At 38.2% G+C, this 15906-nt stretch overlaps 1 protein-coding gene across 1 annotated transcript in view; it reads left to right on the plus strand.

The window, feature by feature from the left end:
• TEX10 (testis expressed 10) overlaps positions 1 to 15906 on the plus strand; it is a 59796-nt gene that overhangs the window by 24766 nt on the left and 19124 nt on the right. The window contains exons 9-11 of the mRNA XM_075022816.1: positions 1640 to 1815; positions 2344 to 2521; positions 15608 to 15696. Coding sequence (XP_074878917.1) covers positions 1640 to 1815; positions 2344 to 2521; positions 15608 to 15696 — 443 coding nt within the window. The remainder of the gene's footprint in view (positions 1 to 1639; positions 1816 to 2343; positions 2522 to 15607; positions 15697 to 15906) is intronic.

The raw sequence follows: 15906 nt of genomic DNA on the forward strand, positions 1-15906 counted from the left end.
TACGGTACAGAGGTGACAACAGTGGGAGTGGTAAAACTGGAGAGAGTCTGCTTACACAGTTCCTCGGAACTCTCTTGAACCTAAACTTCATGTTATCATTAATGACTGGCAGACAAAGCAGGAGCATGCCGACAGAAACTTTCTGGTGACGTATAGTTCAGAAGCATTACCTGAACAGAGGAGATGAGAAATAAACCAGAAGAATTGGATTACCTGAGGGAATGGTAGAAGAGGGAAGAGGTGTATTTGTACAAAACAAAAATTGGTGCGGTTGGCAACTAACAGGATTTTTTTAATGTAAAATTCAACCAGGCAGTTGCAAACAATAATCCTGTGATTGATCTTTCTCCTTCTATATGCTGCCTGCGTACTAAGGTTTTTTTGGGGGAAAAAAGGCAAGTGTAATTTTTAAAGATACTAAGGTGTAGCAGAAGATACATGGAAGTACTGTAATCTTTGAACAAGATCATCTGATACCTCATTCAGTTGACTTTATTTGTAGTTACTTATGCTCAAGAAAGCCCAAATTGTAAGAGCTGCAGGGGCAACCTAAGTTACGGATTCCTTCCTCTCACATTTGATTTGGCCAAAACACCTCAGTTGTGCTTGCTTGAGGCTCTGGGTAAGGTCAATAGAAGCTAGACGTTCCTGCAGAGCAAGTAAGATCTTGCGTTAAAAACCTCTTTAAATTTAGCAAGTGAAGAATCAGATCAGCTGATTGTAGTGAAATCCATGGGCCAGATAGATTGCAGGGATATACCCGAGGGTGCTGAGAAAGTTGTCTTGTGAAAGTGAGAGGGCTGTTTGTCATCCATGAAAAGCCATGGTGACTGGGAGGTTCTGTATGACTGGAGAAAGACTGCTGTTAACCCATCTTGAAGAAAATCTGGGGAGTTCCAGGCTGATGAGCCTTGGCTCAGTCCCTGGAAAGGTCATGCAGGCCTTTGCTTGGAATTAATACGTGAACACGTAAAGGACAAGCAGTTAATCAGGAGCAAGCTAGCATGTATGTGAGAGCAAATCACGCTTTACCGACATGAGGGACTTCTGTCACGAGTGACTGCATGGACAAGGGGAGAGTGTCTCATGCAATACACTTTGTTAATAAGTTTGTTTGGTGCTGTGTGGCACCAGTTCTAGTTTTTCATTCTGCTTTAAGAGGTATCAGAATTGACAAGCAAGATGTCAGCAAAGGTAGAATTGAATTTGAAAGTGTGGTGTAAAGAATAGTAGCTTGATTGGGGGGGTTCAGTGGTATCGAGGGTGTAGTAGTCTCATGTCTTTTTAGCCTGACTCATAACTCATTAAATACAAACTGATAAAACTAATGATAAATGGAAATGTTGCTTTGCCAGCATATGGTCAGTTCACACAAATACTTTCTGAAAGAATGGAAAATATGCTGTGCAAAACCTACAGATCAAATAAATACTTCTGAAGTAACTGTACTAGCACACCAATGTGCTCAGATCTTCTGGTGAAATATTCTTGGCGCATCACAGTATTGCAGTTTATTGCAATTTAATTGTACCTGACATTAAAGCAACTTAGTCAAGACTGGAAAGACTAAGTTTGTGGGGGTTTTTGTTGTTTTGGTTTGGTTTTTTTCTTCCCCAACTAATTTTCCCTCTTTCTTTAGAAGTCGAAGTAAAGTTCTATCTCGTTGGTTGGCTGGTTTACCTCAGCAACTTGCTTTGCTTGGCTTGAGAAACCCTGAGCTTTCGAATCAGCTGATTGACATCATTCACTCTGCTGCTTCTCGTTCGAACAAGGAATTATTACAAAGTTTACAAGCCACTGCTGCTCGAATATATGGTAAGACTTTTACAGTACAGCATAATGAATTTTGTCCATCACTTGGCAGGGAAGTTGCAATACCTGGAAAATACTGGTGTTTCCTAGGTGAAGGTAAAGTCTATGTGGGGGGGGCAGGGGTGGGGGTTGGTTCAGTCCCTCCTAATAAAGGTTGAAATGAACTATGTGTGTCATTTCCTAAAGTCTAGTAAAAAGGTAAAAAACTTTAGTTCAGGTTAGCAGGACTTTAATCTGATGGAGTAGAAGCTTTTCAGCTTTTGTGAAATATGCTTCTGGTACTATTGCTTCTCTTCCTCCCCTGCCCCATTCAGTGTTAATTACATTGTCCTCCCTTCAGTGGGTGCTGAAGCTCTTCGCTAAACAAGATTAGTTAGAGAAGAGCGGGGTCCCTGCAGGGTTGTCAGGCGAGACGCTCGCCCCGCGGAATCGCAACAAAGCGCGACAGTTTTTGTGTGTGTGTGTGTGTGTGTGTTTTTTAAGAACTAACTGGAACGTTAGCATGTTGATTCCCTCTCTGTGTGCCGGTAGATCCGCTAGATGGAACCCTGGTCCTGCTGCCGGCGGAGGCCCAGCGGCGGCTGGTGCAGCTGGTGTACTTTCTGCCCTGCCTGCCCGCCAGCCTGCTCGCCTGCCTCAGCCGCTGCTGCATCATGGGCAGGATGTCCTCCGAGCTGGCCGCCACGCTCATCGGGATACTGCACATGAGGTACAATGGCGAACGTGCGTTTTAGTTGGCTGTAACAAAAAAACAACAACAACAAAAACAACCACCAAAAAAACCCCCCAAAACTACCGAACAAAAAAATGCCACAAAAAAACCAAAACAACAAAACCCAAGCGTGAACGTTTATTCGTTAAGTGTGAACTTTGTTGCCGGTTTGCACAAAAAAAAAATAAATCAACAAAGCGTGCAAGAATTGGCACCATGGAGAAAGTAGATGGCTCCGTCAAACTTTACTCCTAGCCTTTCACTTCGACTCTGTCTTAACACTGACCGATTTTCTCCAATGCTTGATAACAAAATCGTGTCGGTTACCTGTAAGGCTACATGGTATAGAGCACCCTCTACTCAGAACATCGTCACTGGTGGTCTTTGTTCTGCCACTGATTGCAGCTTTTCCTTGTAAATACTTTGACACAACACTGTGTGTAGTCAAAAATAACCAACCGGTGTGTATTCTCATGTCCTGCTTCTTTTCAGAGTTGTAAAACTCTTTTCCTATAATTGCCACGCTTGCCTAGTAACTATGATTTGGCTATTTAAGTGTCTTGTTAGAAATTATTCATGCTCTTTCTGGTTTTGTCCTGGCTTGAAAGAGGGTAAGTTTGCCTGTGAAGTCAGGGAGAGAGGCTGCTGTTCCACTGAAGTGAGTGGAAGGCTTGCTGGGATTTCACAAGGGTGTTTTGCTTTGCTGCTTCTGGAAAAAAATGTATTTGCTTTTCTCCATTGCTCAGTATTGCTGAACATGGGATAAATAAGCAGGAATTAAACTTATATTATTTATGCTTACAATGCTTTTTTTTCTTAATGCTTTTTGGAACTTAAACATTTTTTTATTGAAATATGACACAACACAATGTACTGTCAGGTACAGACCTGTTCATACTAGGTGTATAACATGTGAATAAGGTGACTAACATATGAAGTGATGGTGATGAAATTTACAATATCCCATATATAATGTATTACCGCTATAAAAATGAAATTCTGTCTAGTTTTGGGAAGGTGGACCTTAAATTTTAAACAGAAAAGTTCTCTGCCATATACTTGAAATTCAGTGACAAACCATAACCAATTCAAAGACAGTCATTTTAAGAACTAAAGTCAGTAATAAGCACTCAGGTGCTTATTTTGTTGTTAGATTTTATCGGATTTTCAGTGTGGGAGATTTTTATAGTAATAGTATAACTGTTTTCTGAAGTTTATCAGAAAGCTGCAGGTGGGCTGTGAGCATTTGATCCTTTTGGCAGAAGATGCAAGAGACAGCTGGAGGGCGGTGTGCTTGCCAAAAGTAGGTTACATCCTGACAACAGAGGAGGAGAAACAACTTCTCATTTTTGAGGGGCAAAGAAAGTCTTTTGGTTTTAATTTATGGCATTTGGAACATGTTTTAAACTAAGTTGGATTCAAAGATTGTGGATTATTTAACCAAGAAGTCAATCTGAAATAACTAGATGATTAAAAAAAACAAAGTACTTATGTAGTTATATTAGTGTGGTTTCTTGTATTGATAAGCCCTAACAGTTCTTCTTTCTGGAAGATTGCAAGTTCTGATGAAACTTGGGAAGGAGATCACTCTTGATTGAGCGTTGGGGTTCTGGGGGGTGTTTTGGTTTTTTTGATAAGGCTATTCTTCCTTCATTGAGAGGAATCAGTGTTAAAAACAGAATCTTGGTCAGTTTTCTTTAGAAACACATCTGAACATAATGCAAGTCCTTGGAAAGATTAAAATGAGTCTTTTATGGACAAAGTGAATGCAACAGCTTTGAGAACACGGTCTCACCTATATAGCCAACTTAAAAACTCGTACAAGTTTTAAAGGGTGTGTTGATGACACATTTTTTAGCTGTGGTTCAGCTTCTTAATATATAGGTGAAATCGATTTTGTGAAAAACTACTTTTTTTTCCTTGTTACAACCGTAGATGTTTTTATCCCAAAAACTTCATCCTAGGATGCCTTAAAGAATTAGAGAACCGAGGTGATGTCAGAAATGTTAGTGGCTGCTGAGGGGGATGTCCAAAAAAAAAAAAAAAGGTTGGTTTGGCAATTTAGGCATGCAAAGATAGGGAGATAAGTAACTTCGCAAGATCGGAAGAGTGTGATGTATCTTTTTCCTTGGAAAAGATGTTGTACAGTTAAGGAAACAGTAGTAGGTATGCTAGACATTAACGTTAGCTGGGCATTACAAGCTTCATAACCTGTCATTGCACACAGGATACATGAACTAATTTTCCATCTCTTATCAGAAAAGCCAAGCTGGATTATTGTGTCCAGTTTTGTGGCTTGCTTTTAGATAATGATGTGGACAAACTGGATTGAGTTTAAAGGAGAGACAAAGAATGATAGTCTGCAAATTGTGATAATACAGAATGACTGACAAATTGGAATTGTTAGGCAAATAAGGCTGGAAAGGAGGGGGAACCATGTGTGTAAAAGGCTGTTGAAAATGAATGGGAGAATGTGGTTTTAATAGGATTAGAAATATAGACCTTAAATCTTAGAAAAACGTTTGGTTTGAGTGCTAGCAAAATTTTCTAAAAGCAGAGATACATACTGGAATAGGCTGTGTAGGAAGGGAGTATGAATATACTTCACTGGAGATACTTAAAATCAGATTGGACAAAAGTATATCACGTATGGCAGAGGTAAAGCCTTGAACGAAGTGGGGGGACTGGGTAACTTCTGGTAATCATTTACAGCTCTTGTGATGCTCAGAGTTAAACATGCAAGTTTTTGCAATGAATGGTACTATAACAAAATGCATATAATTTCACAGTTCTGTGCCACAATGTGGTTCATGGGACACTTTCTGTAGTTTTAGATAATGATAGTTTTGCATAGAGAAACTGATACAAATCAATCCGTCGGGAGACATCATTTATGAGTAAAACCCGATGTTGTCAGTAGATGGCACTGTTTTTCTTCCAGTACATTCATGTTCTATTTAGTGAGGGGGGGAATTTTTATAAATTTCTTTTCTTCTATGCCACCTGCTTATCTGTCATGCTTTAAATAGCATTCAGGAGCGTCAGAGACTCACTGCTGTGTTTGGTAATTGTTCTTAATTTCTTCAGAAGCCTTTATTTCTACATTATTTTTGACTGGCAAAGCATGTACATTTTTACATGCATCTGAGAATGCGCGTACATACCCATGTATATTTGCCAGGGAGAAACTATGTTAAGGTGGATTTGATGAGAGTACATATGGATGATAATAAGACTGTTGCAGTTATTCCAGGAACAATCATTATAAACTCAAGGAAGTCATAGCTTTTTTGTGTGTGTAAACTATAAAAGTAGATAGTAAATGTATCCAGATGGCTTAAACCACAGCCCTGTGATGATATCAGGCAGTAACATTAAATTATAATTATTGCATGTTAACTTCTAGATTTTTTTTTGTTGTTGATTAGAAATGAATTTTGAAGACTTTCAATAGTTTCCACTTCTTATTTTTGCAACGGTGAAATGAATAGCCAGGTGGTTTGCAGGAGCCCATTAACTAAGCCACAGTGGGCTCCGTGTGCTGAGAATGAAGATGATGTTGACAGTATTTCCATATATAATGGGAAGGTTTCTGAGCCTGGGGGAGCAATTATCTATACTGTTATTAGGATGGTTCCTGTCATGCTTTTGGTCTATATTTGCTGAAGCTTTACCAGTTAGCACAGGCCAAGGACTGTTCTGAAAAGAAAGCTGAAATGCAGCCACCCCATTTTGGATGCCGGTATGAACATGGCCAGATTTAGACTAATTGATGTCTGTGCCAATGAACAGATGTTGCTGCTGTTTGGGTCACTGGGACAGCTACAGCTGGTGAGTTTCAGGTGAAGCTGAGGGACAGAAGGTGTTGTCTTGGCTTAGTTTCCATGTTTCTCTCCAGTGCCTGCCTTGTGCCTACTGTGTGGGACCTGAGATGTAAGTAACTTTAATAAATCCAGGCAGGTAGGGTTCTGAGAGATGGAAGCGTGCCAGGGTTTTGAAGTATAAATCTTTCTCCCCACTCCTGTCCATACACAAACAGGTGAGGAAGGGTGTGGAGCAACATGAGTGAACAATCTGTGACTTCAGGCTGAGAGAAATGAGAGGTAGCAGCTTCTTGGAAGGAGATTTAAGCCTCTGATGAGCTTGAATTTACAGAGACAAATGGAAGGGTGTGGGAACTATTTTAGAATGTCTCTGCATCGAATCTACTGGATGGGTTTTTCTGTGGTCTTTAGGTAGTAGTACTTAGATTGACACATGGAGATGTATCAATGATGCAGTGTGCCACACTTCTAAAAATTAACTTAAATATTTTTAATTCATGATTTATTGGAATAACTGGTAAATAATCAGATAGTAGTTCTCTGCTAATTAAAGATGAATGGTTTAAGTGTTGGGTGGGAATATGTAACGTTTGGCATGAGAGGACCTTTGATCTGAAATTCTTCATCTCAGCGGTGGGGTTCTGGTGATTCCTTAAGGATGTGGATAGCGACAGGTAGACAATTCTCTCCAGGAAGTGAAGAAATGTATTAAACATTGATTGTCTAGTAGGGACTACAGTCATAAATTTTAGCAGTGTTATAGGTAGAGCTGGAAAGAATTTTTGGTGTAATCCCTCTACGCCTACTGTCTACATTTGTAGGGCAGATTGGCTACTTCAGAATGGTTTTTAAAGGACTAGCGAGGCACGTGCTTATTTTTTGAGTGCTTTTTGGAAGACTGGCTTTGAGGCAAATCTTCTTGTCAAATATGGAAATGTATTAAATGTTGTAAGCTCACCTTCTTGTATATGGTAGATTGTCTTGTTTGTGTGACAAAAGGGAGGTCTGCAGTTTACATACCAAAATCTGAACTGTAGCAGTTGCGGAGGAGCACCATTTGTCACCATTTGTTAGGCTCAGTTTTTTTGGTTGCTGCTACTTAGTGAGTTTGTGGCAATTGAATGGCAGGTATTCTCGCAAACACATTTTTCTTCTTTCCTTCTCTTTTGTATAAGAGGATACTTAAGATGATTAATATATAATCTGAGTACTTACTGTGATGTATTCTACTCTATTCTATGAAATATGGATTAAGACATCCAGATTGAGATTGTGATCAAATATATAAACTGGGAAGTTAGATTGCTGACTTCACAGGAAAAGTTCTCTGTCTCCTCTTAACGTGTCTTGAGATACAAATAAGGAAAACCTATTCAGCGTAATTACATAAATGCAATTTATTTATGTGCCTTTATTCAGCATAATTACATAAATGCAATTTATTTATGTGCGTTACTTATGCATAATAGTTACAGCTTTTTAGAACTTTTTATGCATTGGAACAGTGTGTCTGGAAATTATTTTGCTGTAATAGAGAATTGGACAGATAATATTTCACTGCCTAGATAAAAAACAATGGGAGTTAATTTACAGCATTTCTCTCTTGAAGTAGAGTGTCCATAAATGAGATCTCCAATGGCTTCAAACAGCCATTTCTTATTCTTGTGGGGTCTTTGCCTGCTGGGGTCTTGCGAAGAGTTGTTGTTTCTGTAGCTGTAGAAAAGAAGGGTGAGGACCATATAAATAAAAGCTGAGTGCTCTCTCCCAGTGAGACATAAATTATGTGGGAGTTCCTAGTCTTCACAGGTTTGAGATGACTCTGGGGGTAACTTGCATTTTGCTTGTTGTAACTGTAAATGGACTCTTCCTTAAGAGGTAGTGCCTTTTAAATATTCAGTTGCTTTCCAGACAGTAATGAGGGAGCTCAGCTGGTGTCTCATCAAGCAGGCTGGCATGCTTGTTGGTTCCTGCTATCCTCAGGAATCTGGTGTTTGAAAAGAACTGGGATGGACTTTTCAGCATCTGTTTGGTATAAGGTGTAAAATTCTATGTCTCCAAATATATTACCCAGAGATGTTTTAGAGTCATAATAGAGTTTAAAGTTTTCTATAGATATTTCCTTTGTAAGTAAATACTACTTTTACTTCAGTCATCCTAGTTATGTGATCTGCAGCCTTTGAGGAGGCACAGTGAGAATGCAAAATGTAGGTAATGAAGAGCCTATATACTACTACTTTAAAGACTTATTGAATGCATTATTGTAGACAAGAAAAAGAAAAACATTATATTACCAAAAAGTATTTGCAAGCTGGAGAGGATATTGTAACCCATTACTGTGAATAACATCACTGATAGAGCAATTGAAGACAGTAATTCTCATACAAATGAAGTGTAGGAAAGATTTCAGAACAGTATATTGTTTTTGAAAAAGGAAGACCTAAATAAAATCAAAATTTCATCACAGTAAGCTAAGTTCTTAAAAAAAAAAAAAAAGTCATTACAAATGGTAAAATGGAAAGTCAACTCAATACACCTTGGAGAATATGTTGAAAAGCACACATGTATAGGAAGGTGTAGTATTTATGAATGGGTTGCTAAGAAAAATGTAAGAATAGTAAGGTGTGTGTTCACTGCGAAGTGATTTTTCTGGCTATATTTTCGCACCCCTCAATTTAGAAGCAAAAATGAAGAGGGAAAGTATTAAAAAGGTAACAAGAATGCTTAGGGCACTATGGAATATAAACTAAAAAGAAGAGTGTGCTTTCAAAATGCTGGCATTTCCCTGACTGGGTGCCAGTGAGGATGAAGGGTAAAAGATTGATCTGTTTTCCTTGCTGCAAGATCAGAAAGGATCCGTAGTTCTTGAGAATTGGATCCTGGGATGGGTTACGGTGCATTTCTTCATCCACATCTGGTCAGCAAATTTCCTTTTCCTTGCTCACTGTTATGTAAAGGTTTAGGACTTGAGAGAGGGAGACGGCTAAGCTTGTGTTTAAGGATATGGCCCTCTAAATTTGTCCTCAGGTGGTTGTTTGTAGTTTGGTATTCCTAACAAAGGGGAAAAGAATTCTGTTGCTGCACTTACAATTGCACCAGTCAGTAAATGCCGTTTGCTCATTAGTGAATGTTTCTTCCGATTTGTGCTCTCATTTATAATGTGTAAGCAATTCTTTTCTTCAGGCAGCCTTTGCAACCATGGAGCAAATGAGTGGCTGACAGGCTTACTTTTAACAATGTGTAGCTCAAATTGTTGTTTTCTTAAAATAGGGTTCATATTTTTCCCCAAATCCCTGGTAATTCCTTGCAGATTTTTGTTGTATTTTGCTACAGCTTCAAATGGAAACACTTGATCCTTCCAAAGAGATAATGAAAGTTAAAACAGAAAACACACACTAACAAACCATTGCCTACATATGGTAACCTGTTAGAGGAGAAGGAAGATAAAAACTCTTCACTTGCTCTCTGAGTTTATGTTCAGGACTTGTGCTACCTGGAGCTAAGATACTGTGAATGATGAGATGGGTACAAGGTTGGAGAAATATTCAAAGATTCAATTTTACTTATTTATTTATTTTAACAATTTTAACATCAGTTTGTGACAGTCTGTTTCCTGTCTCTTCAAGAACTAGTATGAAAACTGAGGGTGCTGATACTCATTAACAGTGTAACACAGTTTATACTTTATTGCAGTTGCAAGCAGTTGCATTTCAATTTGACAGAAATTATTTTTCATTAAAGCTAAACAGCAATAAACTATGCCAAAGCTGAGATAAATATTGGCACAGGGCTTTTTAGTGTTTTAAAAGAACATATTTTACAGTAGTGCAAGTACATGCCTACAGTGGGGGAAAACTCATTTTAGAATGATTTTATAACCTAGAATTAAAGAAACAATTGTGGGAAGCCTTGGTTTAAATCTGTGATCAATGGTTGATAAATTTAAAATGGGAACACCTACCACAGTTAGGTTTCTCAAGCTATTCTTTTGCAAATGTCTAAAGAACTCTGCAAAGCTTCAGGAACACCATGTGCTGGAATATTCTCTATTAGGCAGTGGAAGCACTTTCATGGAAGGTGAAAGAATTGAATTTTCGTTTCCTTGAATGGAAAACCCAGGCCCTTGGTCTTGCACTTCTTGAGTTCTGTAACCCTCACGTTTATGAACAAAAGGATGATAGTATCAATGCCTCAGAAGAACTGTGGATCTTGCATTCGCTTTTTCTTGTTTTACTTTAAAAATACTTGAAGACTGAACTCAGGGGGTTTTGAGATTCATTATACTTTTTTTAAATTTTATTGCTCAACAACAGAAATAAAAAGACTAACCCAAATTCTAAGCAAAACTTGCTGTCTGAGTTGGAGTTTGAGCAGTGTGTTTTACAGGACAAGTGGAAGGATAATGTCTAAAATGACTGCAGCAAGGTTCATCAGAGTTCTACCAGAGACCTCTAAATTACCCAAAGACTCCTTATGACTATGTAAGTCAAAACCAACACCTTAAACCTGAACCAGAAATCACTTGGTAGCTAGTTTAGATCAGGAAGCATAAAGATAATAGTCTGTAGTTGAGAAATAACCACTTGTGTGCAAACTGCAGTTGTGTTATTTTGCAACTGTGTGATATAGCTCAACCTGAAAATAACAACAGTGGGAACAAAAGCAGTGAGGTCCATCTGGAGTTAAAAGAAAAGTTAGCAGCAAGTGATAAAAGGAATGCATTGCACAATTGCCGTGTCTGAGAAATATTTGCTATGCTAAAGGTAAGAGAAGCAGTGATTTTTATGTTAATTAGATTCAGCTTTTTTTTAATACCATTTGGCATACAGAGCAGGTTACCTAAAGGTACAATTCTAAACTCAGTAGGGAGATTCTTATGAAGAGCAGGTAACCTTATGGAAATTACAACATGTAATTCATCATAGTTAATGTGGGTTTGGACTAGCTGACTGGAGAGGTCTCACTCATATGCAATTTGATAACAGGTTCCCATTGTGAGTAAAAATTTATTCAAAAAAGGGAGATTATAATATGCATATTATCTCTCTTCCACCTATAAATCAGATTTTTTTTTTTAGTTTTAAATGTCTAGCATGTAATTTACAAGCATCTTGAAAACATAGTTTAAAAGTGTACATAGTTTTTAATTAATCATGGAAGTCTTAATATATTAAACTAAGATTTTTGAAATAATTTGTAATGTATTTGTAGTGCATCATCGGTTGGTTCTACAGTTAAATTTATTTTGTTCTGTGTTCTTTACCTTACTCCTGATTTCCTTTAATGCAAACCTCAAAATTGAGCAGCTTTAACTATGTTAGACATTTGGGTTCTAAGGTAATTGAGGCATTGACAGCTGGTTAGACTTGCATTTAAACAAACTTCTATGCTGTAATGGTGTTCTGCTTGTATTTGTTATATTAGAAAGACATTTCAGACAAGGTCTTTGTCTTAATTTGTTATGATATATCTGTGATATTCTTATCTAGTCTTTGGAAAAATAACATGACATCATGTAATCATTCTATGTTCTGAGTGCATCATGCTCGCTGGAGGAGTGTTCACATAATGTTACGCTTTGTCCCTGTCATTTCAGTAGAAGGCTCCATGTTTTGTCTGTTGTAGTATGTCCCACTTGGAAAACAAAGTGATTCCCTCTGCCCATGGAATTTTGTGTTATTTTCACAGCTGTAGGAGATGAGGAGGTGATATTTCTCCCAACTTACAGATGAGGAACTGAGGCAAGGAAAAGGTGTAGACAGAAGTACATAGAAGTACCTGCTCACTTTAGGAATTCAGCATGAAACATTTGGGCACTGATTTTTCAGAATATTTAGCATTTTCTATCTTGAAAGCAAAGGATTGACTTCAATTTCACTGTAAGTGCAAATGGAGCAGTAGAGATCAGATGGGTCTATGTGCTGCTCTTTAAGATACATGAAGCTATGTCGCTCCACAGCCGTTACTGCCCTTTTAGTCCTTTACTCACTGTTGAACTGTTGCAGGGCTAGTGATAACTACCAAAAAGAAGGGATGAGAGAAGCCTCCGCTATGAATAATGTAGGGGTTTTTTCTGTTCTGAAAGTAAATTAATACTTCATCTGATGATTCTTGGAGAAACGTGTTACCACTGACTTCCTGTCCTCCAATTTTAAAGAGTGTTAGTCTAGCATCATATAGAACCTCTGTGATACAGACAGGAGGGTGATCCAGTATAATGCCTAAAACCTATTTGTTTACCTGTATTTGTGAGCTAATCCTTTCTTCTTCCTTTTTTAACCATCTCATGCCTCATACACTGTGCACATTATAGATGTTGCAATAAATAAAGCAGGAACAGGTCAGGCTGTGTTATCTTTCGTTGCATAATCCTGACTGCTCCATTCATCCATGATTTGAATGAGGCATGGATTTTTTTAGAGAAAATGTGACACATAATATTATCATACTCTAAGGCATATGTACAAAGATGACAAGCTGAAGACCATAAGCAACTTTCTTGTCACTTTCTAAATTGAATGCTAGGTTATTTGTAACATTAATGGTCTTTTAACATTGAGGCTTCTTTCATGTATGTAATAGCTTTCACTTTTTTTTAAAAAATAGACTGCAACTGAATTTGGAGATCTTGGTTTTGTGTGTGTGTGTGTCTGTCTGTCTGTCTCACTAGCTCCTCTTGTGGATGAGTCTTAACCATTTAATAGCTCTATCAAGGGTTTGTGTCTTACCCTGCCTCCATGCTCCCAGGGCAGAACAGCAATGATTCTCTCTGCTTCCTCTTAGGTCTACAACAGTGGCACTTAGCTTGGCAGGCTGTTAGGATGCTTAAAATGCTTGTCCTGTTTTGCAAGTGTGCAGACAGTCAGATGTGGGTAGAAAACCAAAACCGCTGAAGTGTTTGAAAAATTTCCAGACACTTAGCAATAAGCTTCAGAATCCTTTTTCATGTCCAGGGATCTCCTGAACCTATTGCAGTTGATGTGTTTGCTAGCCTGCAGTGAATCTGAGTTTTTGTTCAGTCTTTTCTGGAGTTCATGTAAAATTCTTGCATCCGCTGGTCCTGTTATGTGGAATATGACACATCTGCTAACTGTTGCATGGAAAAATATTTTCATATTTTATTATTTTAAACCAGATTCTGACTAGCTTTGTCACACAAGTCCCTACTCGCTGAATTCGGGCTTATCACAAGTTCTTTCCATGTTTTCTGTCTTCCTACCCAAGATTTTTTTTATTTTCACATTTCCCCAATTCCATTTGCAGCTTATCATCTGATGTATCTCTTCCAGCCTCTTGCATTCCCACCATTTTGCTCAGTGATTGCATCACAGTTTGAATTTCTGTGTCCAGTAAGTCCTAAATTCTCCTGACTCTCTCTTCATGCTCCCCAATGCTTATTTTGGTATAATGAGTGACCTCAAGTCTGACTCACGGTCCCTCTGCATTAGATTCAGGCAGCTTCTTCCCCCACACTGAACAGGATATGGGCTGTCTTCTGGTATATGGATCTAATTCTTGTGTGAATATTCACCTTACGCAGAATCTCTGGGGAAATAGGTTGCAAGACGTCTTGCTGATTTAGTTGAGGATGTGTGAAATCTCTTTGATACTGTAGTGAGTCGGACTGGGACCTCCTCGGAAGGAGGGAAGAAATTCTCCCTTCTCCTGGGAAAAGACTACTGGCCGTGGCCGAGGGGTTTGTCTTTGGAGAACTCAGTCTTGGCAGCCAAGTGGCAGCCTTATGAATGGAGAGAGATTGAGAGACTACAGGTTAAGAAAAGGAAGCAGCAAGCCAGGCCTCAGAGGAGAACCAAAAGCTGCCAGCACCACAAAGTCACTAGGTTGCCTGAAATATGCCTGGAAATAAGGGTCTGCCATTAAGGATACAGTGTGAAGTGGGAGCTTTATTTAATAAAGCCTTTGTTTGTTCTCTCTCACCTAGTTGTGATTTGCTTTTTTATCCCCCCTAATTATCCTACATGGTAGTCTGATTAAATCCTGAATTTTTTCTTTAGTTTAAAGAAATTCTGAAATTCCTTTTTTTTTTTGCTTTCTTTTTGAGTAGCTTCAGACACGTGCATATTCTAGCTGTCATTTTTGTGATGCTGATATACTGTGGATGGATTTTCATGGGGTGGCAAAATGTATATGCCTGGCACAAAGGTATTCCAAATTTGATATTTTTGCTCCCAAAACATGGAGCTGTAAAAAATTTCTGAAAAACAAGCTTTCCAGCATTTTGTTACCCATGAGCTAAGCCACTTTGGCTGTTAGCAGAGAGAAATTAGGAAAAAAGTGATCCGAGGCAGATAGTTGGCTTGGAAAATTGCATTTGAAAGCTCTGAAATTTTGCAAGATTGTAAGAGCAGAAAGCAGCAATCTCTTACAGCAAAGACCCATAGTCTGCAGTGCAAGTGCCAAGAGCAGCATACAAGTAAATTTGAATAATATGCATTTTGCATAATGTGGTGTAGGTCTGAGCTGCAGCCTTTTTAAGAAAGCATGTGTGAGATGTACTTGTTCCCAGCTCGTGGCTTTCTCCTGGTTCTGCACTGATACACGGGCAAGACGCTACCGTTAGGTGGTCAGCGGTGTTTGCTTGCTGCAAGTTTCCACAAGCATGTATGGCTTCTAATTTGAGAAACAAAAGTAGGCTGGTGCTCCACTTCTTACGGATTGCCCCTAAAAAGGGAAGTGTCAGGCAGCTTTGATAATGGGTTTGCTCCTGTCTTTGCATATTGCTCCTTTTTGTGTTCTAAATCTCAAAGCAAGTTTTTAATTTAGGTCTGTGTTTAATAGCTTTAGCTACTCTAAAATAGATGCTGAGACTGCTTTTAAATGGGATCTATTGTTCATGTAAAGAGCTGTATTAAAAGTAGTGGATATAATGAAAAATACAGCCCAGCTTTGTAATATAGTAACTTTTACCAAATAAGGGAAATAAAACTAATTTAATTTACTGTGTGTTGGCTGTCGTCACTGTATTAAAGGTTATACTGGTATTGATGAAAAGTTGCTATCTCAGTAATTTAATCAACTTAACCTAAGCCCATGTAGAGGTACAAAGTTCAATATTACTTGTCTCAAAAAGAGCAAGTTCTGTTTTTGAAGCTATTTAAAATGCGATTCTAACAACAGCGTTTAGAAACAGGAGCGCTAAAATTAGCAATTTAGTCATGCTAATTGATTGTATTGTGCAGGTAGGTTGTGAATTCTTAATTATATGGTTTTTAATAAACTATCTGCTGTTGGTTTTGTGCAGATCATCCTTTGCAGGCTGGAAGTGCCAAGTGCAGGATAATTCTGTGAATGATGTGGACTATTTCAGCTTCTTGTTTTCAACCCTTATAGGTAATCCATGTGAATGTCATAATTCAGAATTAACAAAATGAAATTTGTTTTGATAGTCAATTACTGGATTTAATTGAGAATAAATGGTGTACTAAGTACCTCCTGAAAGTAATTCTAATCTTGTTACATATTTTTGATATGAGATATACCCTTTTTTTCTCTTGATCTGATTTTTGACACCCTATTTTTACACTTTGCAAATATTTAGCC

Source organism: Buteo buteo, chromosome 3 (assembly GCF_964188355.1).
Source record: "Buteo buteo chromosome 3, bButBut1.hap1.1, whole genome shotgun sequence".
Lineage (NCBI taxonomy): Eukaryota > Metazoa > Chordata > Aves > Accipitriformes > Accipitridae > Buteo > Buteo buteo.